The 14,774-nt window shown below is 41.0% G+C and overlaps 1 protein-coding gene across 4 annotated transcripts in view; it reads right to left on the bottom strand.

Annotated features, from left to right (window-relative positions):
- Positions 1 to 9,364: 9,364 nt before the first annotated feature.
- DNAJB4 (DnaJ heat shock protein family (Hsp40) member B4) overlaps positions 9,365 to 14,774 on the bottom strand; it is a 39,032-nt gene continuing 33,622 nt past the window's right edge. For all 4 annotated transcript variants that reach the window (XM_006021614.3, XM_025201612.1, XM_006021613.3 and 1 more), the window contains 2 exons: positions 12,985 to 13,559; positions 9,365 to 11,333 (listed from right to left, as the gene is read on the bottom strand). In XM_006021614.3, the coding sequence (XP_006021676.1) occupies positions 11,100 to 11,333; positions 12,985 to 13,559 (809 nt within the window). In that variant the 3' untranslated portion in view covers positions 9,365 to 11,099. The remainder of the gene's footprint in view (positions 11,334 to 12,984; positions 13,560 to 14,774) is intronic.

Genomic DNA, 14,774 nt, shown 5'->3' with positions numbered 1-14,774 from the left:
CCCGGCCGGGGGGTGGCACCGGGGGCCAAGGGCAGCCGCGCGCCCCGCCCGGCCCCGTGAAACGCGACGCTGCGCAGGGAACGGCCCGGGGCGGCGAGGGGCACGGGGCAGAGCCGCCGAGGGCTGTCCCCTGAAGCCGGCCACGTTGTAGCCGTATTGGGCTAGAGGAAAAGGCGATCAGGACTCGTAGCAGAGATGATCGTTTTTATTAGCCCAACAGGATTTTTTTGCAACAACAGCAACAACAAAAATTCTTTCATTGCAAGCTTTTGGGCACAAACACCCGTCTTCAGGCACTGGAGAAGAGACTGTAAAAGTTCTTCTGGGTAGAAATGAAAGTTCATATTCCATAGGAGTTCACAGGGGAGCCGATAGATGGGGAACTCCTCCGGGCAGGCAGTAACACTTTCCGCATGTCCATCCTCTTTGGCCCACTCCTTGCGTGAAAGCTCGTCCTAACACCGCTGCCCAGCATGGCATGGTCTTGAGAGGAAAGCGGCAGAAGCTGAATGCCACTTAAAAGCCAGCCACATTAAAAGAGCAAGGGAACATACGAAAAACAGATCCAAAGATCTCCGCGGCCTGAAACGGGAACGCCTGCCCTCAGCCTGCACATCTTCCACTTTTAGCTTCTGCAGAGAGGGCAGGCAGACTGTCTTTCAAGCCATTTGGCAAGAGCTTTCGGTTCCTCCTTTTAAAATGAAATACTTGTATCGAGCAAAATATATCGGGCTTCTGGATATAGCAAGAATAAAGACTAGTGCTGACCAGGATTCTTGCCAGCCCTTGCTTACATAAATCATTTATCCTCAAATGGAGGCAATGAAATTCTTATGCCATCCAAGGTCTTAACATGCACTGCTTCAAAGGCTTAACATCAGTCTCAAGCAAAAATGGAAGTATGAGCTCAGTGAATAAAGAGTAAGAATACATTAATGCATTACCTAAATATTAGCAAAAAATATTCCATACTGCTCCTGTAACGCTTTTCCAGTACAAAGTCTGGCTTTCCTCTCTCACAAGTAAAATCACATCGACTTCAATGGAGTTGCTTCCCATTTTGTATAATCCAGTATAATGGATTCCATTCCTGAGTGCAAAAGGGTAGGTTTTCCGTGCAGCAGCCCTGCACACTATCAGGACCCAGCTGTAGGGTTATGGCTAGAGACAGCATTACACCAATTACACTCAAGAAACCACCTCGCTGAGAAGAGAGAACACAGGGCGTCTGGAAAAGGACAGCAGTCCCAGGCAGGAGCACAAGAGGAAGTGCATAATTGGGAGGCGGTGCCATGGCAAACGGTCTCAACACTGCTGACCTTAAACTCTAGTCTAGGAAATCTCGGGAGACACAAATGTAGGTGCCAAGTCCTCTGTCAGTTCCTTGCCACAAACACTGGCAGTGTAAAAGTCCACTGAGACCGAACACGGGGGTGCCATAATTGTCCAGCCACAGTAAGATCAACCCATTCCAAGACAAGACGGCACAAACTCGGTCATGGATCCACAGGCAGGAGCACTCTGCAAACTCTCTCTGGCTCCCTTGAAGGTAGCTGGAGGGGGACTGTCCATAACACTCCTGAGGCAGGGACCATTAGGGGGTGAGGCTCCCTGGGAAGTGGGGAATGGAGGTCCCCAGTTGCGAGAAGGTAGCGGTGACTGTAGGGAGGGGAGGTTGATCCCTAGGGGGTTTTCACAGGAATTTTTGAGGGCTAGGTGGTAGCACAACCAAGGGGAAGGATTTTGTCAATTTTTGTTTTACCATACTTGGTTGTCAAAGCATTTGATCACTTCTTTGTATCCCACGTGTTCTTCCTTGTAAATAAACCCTTTTGTTTTTCTGTTACTTTAAGCCATTATTTCCGGGCAAAATAAATAACTTGGGGGTATCCATTCAACAAAATAGGGGAGTGATAAGCTGACACAAACCAGGGTCTATCTCTAGGAGCACTCTAGGGCTTTTTCCACAAACCCCATGCCACAAAAACCCTTATTCTAAGTCCAGGTTTCTTCCAATCCACTGCCACCCTAACCAGTCCACCTCTCAGGCTGTCTTCACAGGTAACAAAAGGGATCCTGGGGACTGGATCTTACCACTTTATCCCCAACCTAGCATGCAAGGTGTCAATGTTGAGCTCTCTTCACTATGAATCAGAGAAATGGAACAACTGTATGATTTATTCTGCCTCAGCAGACATATTTAGAACAAATAAAACAATCATTAACGTACAGTCTGGATGTTTATCTTGCTGGGATCATTTGACCCCAGCAGACTTCCTGCCTATGGCAGGGGGGCTGGACTCGATTTTGTGAGGTCCCTTCCAGTCTCTAATGTCTATGAAATCTATGAAACTGAATGCTTCATGTGGAGAAAGGAAAAGCATTGCAGCAAAAATCCAGTGAGTTGTATCTAGCACTGTCTTAAGCCTGCAAATAATGTGGAGCCCTATAATTTTAGTTTGCCTTTATCTTTCCTATTTAAGACAGAGAAGACTCATTTGTTACACCTTAGCTATAAATCAAGAAACCTGCAAATCACCATTATCATATCAATTCCCTTTCAAGTAACAAAATGACATTGGAAAGCTTGACAAATCTCTTCCCTGGTAGGATTGTTCCAAGAGCTACATATTGGTTTGAAAAACTGAAAATTTTCTGCTTAGCATACCTGTTGCTTTGATAATGTAAATACTTTATCTGAGATTCTAATTCCTTAGAAGACATAACTAGATTTATGGACCTCACATGAGCATGTGATGCTAAACTAGTAGTAACACCAGGGAACGTACAGATCATGGATTCTATTCAATCCACAACAAAGGGTGACAGCTTGTCAAAATGTTGCGGTGTGATATTGGACCACAGGGTAAAGCTGTAGATAGAACTAAAACAGTGAGACACAGTGTTCCCCTGCATCAGTTATAGCAAATCCAGATGAATAAAATACAGTACATCCATATATGTCAGAATCAAAAGAATAAAAACCAGTCTGTTAAAGACTAAGAACTGGAAGAAGTCTCCTGGTCCATCAAGTCCAGTCCCCAGAACTGACAGAATCCTTCGTACAAAAGAGTGCATGAGATGGTCTGGCCCAGCACATCTGAGTTCCAGGACCAACACATTTCAGTCAAACTCCAACCTCTAGTTGTTGTTAATGTCCAATATTTCAGAGGAAGGTGAGGAAGAACCCAGAAGCAAAATAATGCATTATTGGGGGTGGGGTGGATTTCCTGACCCCTGCAGTTGACCTGCAAAAGACCTCAAACATGGATTGCCAGATACCTCCTGCACAGAGATCGAGTTTCTTTGGTATCCCCATAATGGGGATACTACATACCTGAGACCATATATCACATGCTCTGATTATTGGTCAAGAACTCCTCTCTCCTATCATGCTGTATATTCCATAAACTTGTTAGTTTCTGTGTTGATGCAGTTCATTGACAGTTTCATTGTAAGTAATCAGCAGAGGAAAACAATCTGGATTTAGTCATCTCTAATATGAGGGCAATGGGAGTCCAAACAAGTAATTACATTAGTGGATCAAAATTGAAAATGATTATAACAATTCATTCTTAGATTTATTTAGATGTGTAGTTAATAGGAAAACAGCAGTAATATAATGTTGGCATAAATACTTTTTAGCTGGATCAGAAACCTGAATTCAGAACTTCAGGAAAGTTTGGGTCCAAAAAGCAATGGAAAAAAAAAAAAATCACAGAGTTTGACAAGTATTTCTCATTAGTTTAGAATATGAATTTCTATATTTAAATAAATCCTAATTTCTCTTTTTTAATATTTGCTCTGTTTTAGAGGAGGCAAGAGAACAGAAGTTGCTTATTAATAGTATTTCAGCTTAACATCATGTGGTACATGCTACCGGGCAGCCAACAGCCTGTTGCTTGGCTTTGCAGCTGCAGTGTTTTAGACATGCCAATATCTTGGCATGAAAGTGAAGGCTAAAGGCAACTTGGATTTCTTCTGATAAGAAAATGGGGAGTAGGGGTAGGGGGGCGCTAAACACAATGGAGAGCTAAGAGCTATTTAAGCAAAAGGACAATGCGGGCACAAAAATAAGTAAATATAAACAGACCATGAATTTTAGGCTGAAATTAAGGTTTGTAACCCTTCAAGGAATACATTTTGAAAGACAGCCTTTCAGTAGCATTTATATTCATACTGATCTAACTCATTTTAAGACAATCTAATAAATAAGACTGTATGGCATAGCTGTCCACAATAGAAGACTGACCTCAATAACCCAGGATGTTTTTTCTGGTCCCATGTTCCTTCTAACATTTTGGAAGGTTATTTATATCCGTCCTAGCTCGTGTACATGCAGGCATAAGTTAGCTGAACCTTCCTCTAAAAGTTCACATTACAGGGCTGGACACATCCTATATACTCATATCCTACCTGCCAAGGGTGCAGCTACCCTTTTGGTAGCAGGATTAGTACTGGGCAAATGTCAGAATTAGTTTCTTACTCTCAACTACTCTAGGAACTGGTTTGTGGCAGACTATGGAAGTATTTGTCTATCTTTCCTGGACCTCTGTGCAGAAGAGATTTTAACTTACCCTTATATCTAGCTTTTTTGACTCTATGCTCCAAACTTCTGTGGACAGGCTACAGATATGTTGGATAAGCTGTTCCTGTCTGCAGCTAAATTGTTTACGTAGTGGATGAACATTCATCAAGAGGTTGGATGGCATTCTGGAAAGTTTTTTTTTTCTTTTTGAAATGCAGGACTGAAAGGGTGGAAGACTGGACACATACTGAATGTAGCCACTGTTGCAGATTCAGTGTCGCAAAACCAGTGCCTTTGGCATTATAGGAGAAAAGGCAAGGTTTGCTGGGATCACAGCCATCCAGATGCGGGAGATTCAGCAGTGGTTCAAAAATGTATGCGTGAAGAAAGAATTTCTTAGAGCTACATCAAGAAGCTTGTCTCACCCTTCCCATATTAGAACACTCAATCAACAGAATCAAAACCAGTTTCTGGAAGCTGGCTACTCCAGACTGCCACCAGGTCATTGCAAACCAGTTTGGAAATGACAAGTAAATTGTTGGGCTGTTGAAGCTTATTAAGTGATTCATTCTCTGGCAAAAATGCCCCAGCTTTCAGGGAATAGGGTTCCTGAATTGTGCTTGCTCCAGCTGATTCTGACAGCTTTTACTATAAAGGGTGCTGCTTCTCCAATCAGCTGCACAAGACAGTGATGTGCTCCAGCTGAGTGGAGAAACAGCACTCTTTGAAGTAAAAGCCACAGCAAACAGTTGCACAGATGAGCCTTCACTCTTCAATCTGTTGTGAATGAAGTGGGTTGCAAGGCACTTAAACAGGAATGATCCAGGCTCTACTGCACCAGCATGGTAAGTGTTTTCCATGCCAGTGGTGGGATTCAATCTAAACCAAGGAGATTTTTCGTTGTCTGGAGACTGACCTGAGGGTAGCTATTCTCAAGCAGCAAACCTTTAAAAGCCGATTTGAATTGGCAATTGTGAAACAAATCATCCACAGACTGGATTGTGGTAAATATGGTTTAAACAGGGACTATGGATTCTTATCCCATTACCTGGATTAGTTCTTGTGACTCCTTTGTTCCTATGGGTTTACTGCCTGCATGTTTGCCTCTCCCAGTATTGCCCAGTTCTGCTTTTGTATTCAAATTTCTCTCTTATATACAGCTTTGTGCACATCCTTTCACAGCATCTGATGAAGTGAGCTTCAGTCCACAAAAGCTTATGCTATGTATGGAACAAGGCACACACATACACCCCCCAGTTTGGTTAATCCAGTGCTGTAGCAACAAAGTTTGCCACCCAGGGCAAAGCCCACAGTGGCAGGCCACCCTTGTCCCACACACAAATTCGGGAGGTACTTGACACCCCCCCCATGCTTGCCCAAGAGTGCATGCAGTGGCAGGAGCTGCCCTTCCCCCATTCCCTGCGTGTAACCCCCACCCCAGACAAACCACTCACAGCTCTGTCCTGTGCCCCACCCCAGCTGGGCAGTGCCTGTTGGCACCCCTTCGCTTTGGCACCTGGGGTGGTCGCCCTGTTCGCTCCCCCCTCCCCCCTTGCTATGGCACTGGGTTACTCTATAAGGTATAAATCTATCCTGCCTTCTACTTGACTTCAGACTAACATGGCTAACTGTGTCTTTGTCAGTGACCAAAGAGGTTAATAAGTTCCCAAAAGGTAGTTCCAGAAAGTCCAAGTACATTCCTGGGCAAGGCAACCTACTAGAGAACCTGCTGAATTAAAAGCTTGCAAGTGTAACCAATAAGTGAAGGAAAATTAACTGACTGCTGAACTAGGATGCAGAGGCTTGCTAGTAGTAGCATGCATCCTCCTCTTTCTATGCCACTCTAGCCAATTTCCCACGAACAAACAAAACAAGGACAAGGAGTTCTCCAGCAACCGTATCATTACATTAGCATAGCAGTCACAAAACAGTACTGCAAACATACAGTCCTGCTTTCTAGGCTTCCAACTCTTATGTGATTTCACTTTTTGTAACATGTAATGGATGATAGTTTGAAAGATTAACAAATTGTGTGCTCAAGTTGCTTTTTTCCTCCTATTTGGCTTTCATCTTGGATGACACGTAGTCATGGGAAGGCTCCATCTAAGAGGAACAGGAGGGCTATTCCGTAAGCGGGCTGTAGCTTAGCCTCATTCTCACCTGAAGCTAAAACACTTCACTAACACAGTCGCATAACTAAGCGAAGGGGGGGAAACTGTCCCAGGTGCCAACTTGGGGGCAGCGAATAGGAGCAGGGGCAAAACTGTGGTGGCTGATGGCAGCTGTGTGTTCACATTCATGATTGCAGCCAGAAACCAGAAGTCAGAGCTTCCACTTTGCCCAGACCACAAGTGCTACCTAATACGATAATTGGCATTAACACAGAAACCTCTTCGTATTAAAACAATGAAAACAAGACAAAAATGAACACAAAAGACAGCACTTACCATGCTACAGAACCAGTTCCTGATCCAGAGCTGTTCTCTCTCCCAAGCAGTTCTTCAGGTTTATCCCCAACCATCTTTTCACAGAATTTACCTGACTCCCATCAGGCTGTACCAGGTAAGCAGGACAAGATGGGCTTTTAGCTTTGTAGCAGTTGCTGATACCAGAACTCTCCAGGGGTATCGTCTGCGGCTACCTCAGCTCCTTTCCTTCAGTGTAAAAATAAGACCATCCAGGAAGGCATCTTCGGATGTGCTCAGGGAAGTGAAGTAGCAAGCACCTGGTAAAGCTCCTCAAAGCAAAGGCAGCAAGAGCACAAGTTTTCAGACCTATGGTTCATATCCTTCATCTTGGAGGAAAACTGCATCAAGTACCTGGACTGCACACCACTAGTTCTTGCCTTTTTCCCTTCCCTAAAACATAACCCTATCAGCCTCTTCAAAACAATTGCCTGGAAATAACTATTAACAGGGCATTTGCTAAAAACCATGATCTGGGAGTACTCATGCCAGAGATTAACTAGAACTCTGATATCCTCTTGTGGCCAGCTAGCACCATGTTTTGTGCACATCTTTAGTTTCATTTGGAACAGACCTATTGAGCTGTTTAAGTAGGAGCAAGCCACATCAAAGTGAAGAATTAAATGCCAAAAAAAAAAAAAAAAAAAAAAAAAAAAAATCTATGAAGCAAGATTTTTTTTTATATATCTTTTATTGGATCAAGACTAAAATTGGGGAAAGCTGTTGGACAAGTTTTTGGGCATTGTGTGCCCTCGCTCAGGTGCATTAGTTGACTGGAAAAAGCATCTAATACCCAAAAGCCTGTCCAACAACTCTCCAAACTGAACAGTTAGTCCAATAAAAGATCACAAAAAAGCCTTGCCAGTTGACATCTCCTGGACCATCACAGTTACAACACGCTAGCCCTACAAAAAAAGATCTATGCACATTAACAGGTAGTTTCAGGTGCATCTATAGTAGAGAGAACAAGTAGGCAGAAGGACTAGAGTATGCTAGTTCAGGTCACTAAAGGAACACCCACGGGAGACAGTTGGGACTGAAACTGGGAGGACTGTCTGCTTTCACAGTGCAAAGTTACCAGGCCACTTGTACTAATCCAAAGGATTCAGCCCGCTTGTAGGTGAGTGTTTGAGGAGTTTCAGTTTAGTTAATAGTAGAGATTTGACATCAATGTTTGACATGAAATGCAGAGATCTTGCAAGGCAGACACCCTGTGATGGAATAAATAACCAGGGCAGAATAGAAAGCAGTTATGGTACAACTTTCCCCTAACTTTCAATACTTTGAAGTTAGATTCAGCTTTGATGCATGAGGGTTTGATGCACTTGCCAGAATTCTTTTGGGATGGATGGGGGAAGTTGCATTTTAGTATCTTCTACTATAACTCTGCGCCATGGCACTGAGTGGAGTGTTCAGAAGTATCCCATTTACTTTCAATGACATAGCTCTCTAATCACTGTAGAGGGGATAAAGGCTTAATTATTACCTCCCTGATGAACTCAGAACCACTGCCAAAGTAGTAACGGTCATCCATTTGCTCCTACACTGCAGCTGCCCAAGCCCAACAATTTGGTGATGTAGACAGTTAACAGCAGCCTTGAACATGTGCCTCAGCACCACTCTCAGGGCTTCCCAAAACAGCAAACCCTAAAATGACAGAGCACATTCTCTGAACTGTTTTGTTCTAAGGCATAATCACTGCCCAGCTGTGGCTTAGGCATGCACAGAGTGGGAGTGAGTGTACAGGGCAGGCTTCCTTAGCCTTAGCATTAGTACCAGAGAGGCAGCATGTGCAAGGCCCAAATCATTCAGGCCCAGCTTTTTAACGGCTCTTTAGTGCCTGCCAACGTGAATAGGTTTTCAGTGACATTTTTCAAGAGTACCTGGATATTTAGTTGCATAGTTAGACACCTAAGTACGTTCTGAACTGTGGCCTTTATGCATGTTCAAAATGTGTATTAGTGGTGGGAAAGCTTTCTATTTGTTTTTGATCCTGCTAAACTAGTGGCTTCATCAAATATTTTGTCTGACTGCATGAGAAAGCATTCCTGCTTCACTTCAAGAAAAGATTGTTAGTTTTTCTTACTACTTGAAAGTCTAACTCCATATTCAGAAAAGATAAATAAGACCATTTGGCTTGTGCAAGTAGTAGCCCACCCTGTACTATGTAATAATCTTAATTTAGCCTTGCTACTCTTATGTAAATTAATATAATATTAAACATTCCCAGTTTCTCGAAATACTGTAATTACTTTTACAAGCAATTACTTTTACAAGTAACCAAGACTTCCAAGTATTCACCCTTATTTGCTCTCCATTTTACACACACACATTATTATAGCAAATAAACAGACGAATAAAAAGGAAGTTAAAAATTTACATTTTTTTAATTAAAAAACATATTAGAAATGCAATACAGAACATACTGAAACAGGGAGTCTTTTAAATGCATAAACACAATATATAACATTAACAATATGCATAAGCATTAAGCAGCAACTTTTTCCCCTTTGTGGTACCACTCCAGCTACTATTCTGGTTCTGTGTTCATTTAGGACTACACATGAATATGATTTATTCTACTTATGGCATAAACACTATTTGAAAGAGAATCTGCATTTGGAGAATTGACTCAAGCACAGGGGATTTCTAGAAGTATGTTACTGGAATTCTTTCTGAACTAGTTCTCATTACAAGGTGTTACAACTAAATTAATCCCAACTCACATATAGTCCACTTGCTACAGAAAATCTTTCATATGAAGATGTTAAACACCCTTTTATATCACAGTTACCCAGAAGAGCAGGCAACTAGTAAATTTCCACAGGTAAAAGAACGATAGAAAGTAATATTTTCTTCTTATAAAGAAAAAAAACACTCTTCCCTAAAGAATACTGTTAAAGCACTATAGCACATCTTTAAATTTAAAATAATGAAAACAGGCAATATTATCACTAAATCCATGTTACTACCAAGGGAACCAGCCCTATTGCAGTGTTATAAAACTAGACTTAATAACTGAGGGCTTTCTGCTTCACTTCCATATTTTTTTAATCCGAGGGGCTAGAAACTTGTATTTCTATGCACAACAGATGATCCAATCTCTCTGAAGTTGTGAAAAGACTTGTATTGATTTAAATAAACTTTGGATCAGGCATCAAGTTTCCTCAAAAATGTTAAGCTTGGAGCTGAGTTTCTTGTATTATCCCTTCTCCTATGACTGGTGAAGGATTCATCCCTTGAAACCTAGATGTTGAGACCTGCATGATCTTGACATGCTATGTTGGCCAACTGCCTTTATGTTCTTCAACATCTCTCTCTACAGTGAACACATGGCTTCCTTTATAGCCAAATTATCATGCCATCTCTACTGATTCCTGGATTCAAATTAATCTGCAGGGAGCACTAATGCTGTATAGTAAGAACTCCTGAGTGGACCGAAAAATCTGCCTGGACCCACCAGGAACGTGCCAGAAAGTGGCTGAACCTCTACTTCTTTCCCAAGCCATGTGCCCTCCCTTAATCCTGCTGGGCATTCCCAAAATCTGGCTGTGGCAGCAAGAATGCTTAGGTGCTTCAAGCAGATTTTCAAAGTCTCCGTTTTAAGTAGTGGAAGGTAGCATGTGCACCTGCATATCTAATGATGTCTTACGTTTTATCTTCTTTTTAAACACTGGTGCATATTGTGTGTTTTTACTGTGAATTCTGATTTCCAGCATTAGTGGGTCAAGTCATGTAGCTACTCTAGAAATACATGAAGTAAAGTACTTGAGCACCCAAGTACTTAATGAGAAATATAAGCACTGACTTTGCAAAATGGTTATACATTAAGCAAAATACTGGAAAAACTTTATGATTAGGAAGATCTAAAATAAAATGCAGTGAGTGGTTTTCCCTGGAAGTTTTACTGCAGGAGTCACTTACATGACCTGTATTTATTTAATCTGGTTCTTCTCATGCAGCATTACAGTACTCCCTCCCCCCATCCCAAAAAAGAAAATGAATATGCCACAAATTATTACAGATTGCACTTTTACAGCATGAACTTGCCAGTCTTCTATATTTTCAGTGTCCTGAATAAACAGTGTTAACACAGTCCTTTTCCTTTACGAAACAGGGAGATTTCTCCTGAGTACTTCTTTTGATGCTGCAGATATGTTATCTGGAAAAAGAACTTCAAATTCTATAATTAAGTCACCACGCTGATCAGGATTTTTGGGAAATGGTAATCCATATCCTATAATTCGCCTTCTCATACCGGGCTTTACAACTTCATTTATTGTCATAGGTATGGTTCTGCCTTCTATTGTTGGAACATTAACTGAACTGCCACATAAAGCCTAAAAAAAAAAAAACAGTAATATTTTGAAAAACAACTGAATTGTGACATTAAATTTGATACTGTGAATACATAAAATATTCTGCACTGAGCATCACTGAAAGGACAAGTGACACAAATGAAAAGCAGGAGCTATATTTCTCCCTTTAAAAGGCATGGATAACTTCATTTCTGATGTGTCCCTAATATCAAGATAGTTATCAATGTTGTGAAAATATTGTTAGGACAACTCCTGCTTCCATGACTTCCATATTGTTTATTCCCAACACCCTAAACAATATTAGATAATACATGGAGGGGGAACAGGAAGAATGAACATACTGTATACTCTATTTTGTTCATGAAACTCTACTTGATGACAAGGTCTCAGCTTTTGTTTGAAATTCAGAGTCTTGCTCAAGTTACATAAAGTACATATTTATTTTAAGACTCCTGCAACACCCTTGTTTGCTCAACCTTTTTTATTATAGGGACAGTGCTCAACATTAACACTGTGTTTACCGAGGCTTATACAACTTGACTGTCTCCTTTTCAATGCAAGGACTAAAATAAAGCCATGGATTCACATTCCTTGTACAAATTAAGACATAATTCCTTGGGCAAAATAAAATAAAATAAAACAAACCTACTAAAGAAACATTGCTGTTTAACAATATACACCCCACATTACTCCGTTTTACCCTTAGTCCCTACCATTAATCATTGTAACTTTTAGCCCAAAGCTTTGCTTTTTATGACTCACCTGATTCTGTGCATGTAATTTGGCTAACAAAATATTATTTTGGACTCAGTGGCCAAGTTGTATACATTCTTATTTATAAAACAACCAAATTTCTCATACCCGTATTAAAAACTGGCTTTTCCTTGTATTAGGTGTTCATCTTTCAAAAAGAGGCCTTGTGCTGGGAACCCATAATATGAGCAAACTGTAATAATATTCAGAATAAAAGCATATGTTCTTACCTTATGCTATAACTATTTCAATACAGACCAATATCTATTAAGAAAAGAAATACCCTGAAAAAATACCTTTAAGAGCTTTCCTTACCTTTACTTTTGATAGCAAACATTGATCTCTTTTTGGTATTGCATAAAAAATACACAAACAAACCATAATATTTAAACTATAACAGTTTTGTTGTCATATATACCTTTTTAGCACTTGTTCATAATGATTTAGCCTCATGAAATCTCTTTGTGCATTGTAAAAGCACAATGAAATAATGTGTGGCATGAAAAGAAAGACATTTAACAAATTTTGCTAAATTTAACTCCAATGACAAGCTGTGAAAAATGTTTGAGAGTGAATTACAGATGCCTCCTTCTCTTCATGCTAGAGAAGCAGGGATACTGTGTTACATCCAAATACTTCTTTTGGCAATATTTGTTGCTACTTCAACCTAATTTGCAGTAAGTACCAAAGGAAGTTAGGAAATGAAATATAGAAAAGTGCTGCTATACTTCCCCCTCCTGCTTACTGTCCAGCAAAGTGGTTTGTGATTCTGGCATGTAATTATGACCTATAGTTTTAATTCGACTTTAACTGTATTAGTTATAGAATTGTACCACTAGCTATAATAATTTGTCCTCAACAGCATAGCCACAGTACTATGCTAAGGCAATTTGTTTTTACATTTCAAATGAAAACTTACCTCTCGTAAGCTGATCTTAACAGGGTAAATAATATTTGACCCATCCCTCTTGAAGTGTGAGTGAGGTTTATCTTTAATGACAAAAACAATGTCAGCTGGGATTGTGCTGGGTGTTTCATCACCTTCTTTCGGGAAAGTGATTTTAGTACCTTCTTTCCACCCTCTCTTGATCTCTATAGTGAGAATTTTGTCCTCTGTTCGGACACTTCTGCCATCTGGGTTAAGCCTTTTTCGGGAAATCCTCATTCTTTTGGTGCACCCATGATATATCTCTTCCAGTGATACTTTAAGTTCATGGATAACAGGGGGATCCTGTTTGCGACGGAGTTGGCTACCAACTGTATTCCTTTCTCTTGGAAATCCATTCATGCTAAAACTGGTGAAGGATCCAAACGGATCACCATCCACTTCCATGTCTTCAGTGTCTCTTCCACCAGGCATTCTTCTACCAAAAAAAATCTCAAAAGGATTTGTGCCACCAAAAAACGCTGCAAACGTAGCATGTGGGTCACCATGGAAGGAGTACCGAAAGGTGCCACCTTGTCCATCAGGTCCTCCAGCGCCTCCTTTCAAACCTAATGAGGGAACATACGCAAAATTAGAAAAGCCCATATTAATAAAGTTATCAGAATGGAAAACACAGTATGATTCATGAAAGCAAAAATGCTGTTAACAGTTGTTCAAAGGAAGGAAGGAATTCTTAAAAGGGTTCCCTTTATTTATCACAGATTGTACAAATGTAGTAAGTAAATCATCATCTTAAGTAACCTACAGCTATTTTGAAGTTTTAGACTGATTTCTAGTCACTCAGTTAGAAAGTGCCCTGTCATTGCCATATCTACTTATTACTGGGCCACTCAGTCTTGGATTTTATCACCTTAGACTGAAAGTAAATGTCTGCATGATCATAAGGAAGATATTCCAATGCCTTTATTTGTCACCAGTGTTCTGATCAGTGGGAGCAGGCTTACACCCTATACCCTTGAAGAATATCTGTAAGTACTGAATGTACCCACTGACATGCTTCAAACAGACTAAGACAATTGTGTTGTCCCCTCATCCCCTCATCTACTACGTCAGACTTTGTAAGTCTTTCTTGCAAAGTAATAGAAAATACTTGGTTTTCTTGCATTTGGGGTTTGATATCCCACTTGAGGAAATATTTTGGGGAGTGCAGCACGTGAAAACAGACACAAGTTTTTATGAAAAAGGTTTTCAATTTTTTTGTCAAAAAATGAAAGCCTGCAAAGAAGAATTGGAGTTGATTTAATAATAATAAAATATATCAGAGTTACCCAAATAACTTTGTCTACTCCAGAAAATCTATATTTGTACACTGTAGAATAGCCGATATTGTGGACCCACAGGAGCCTTCCTGCTCCTGTTTTTTCTCCCAGTGCTTAAGCCAGTATATGTAGTCCTATAACTGCTTGGCCAATGCACAGTAGGGCTGTACAAAGCTTTGGTGGAGATTCTGTCCGATTCGGTGGCCGAATCTCTGAATCCGAATCAAATCAGGAGACCCTTTAATCTCTCTGAATCGAATCGGAACCCTCCGATTCAATTTGGAGAGATTCGGCGATTCGGACATAAACAGAGTTTTAAATGCATTTTCTACATACCTCAAGGTATGTGAATGCTGCGATGCTGGGGCAAATGGAGTGTCCCACAGGAGCGCAGGGGCTCCCCAGCACACTTAGCAGCAGACCCATAGGTAGATTGGACCAGAAGCACTTCCGGTCCATTTCCAGTTCTGCTGGGGGTCCCCCTGTACCCCCCCCCCAGCTTGA

The sequence above is a fragment of the Alligator sinensis genome, unplaced genomic scaffold (genome assembly GCF_000455745.1).
Source record: "Alligator sinensis unplaced genomic scaffold, ASM45574v1 scaffold952_1, whole genome shotgun sequence".
Taxonomy (NCBI): domain Eukaryota; kingdom Metazoa; phylum Chordata; order Crocodylia; family Alligatoridae; genus Alligator; species Alligator sinensis.
The sequence above is the reverse complement of the archived record's forward strand: the minus strand, read 5'-3'. Positions and strand labels throughout refer to the sequence as shown.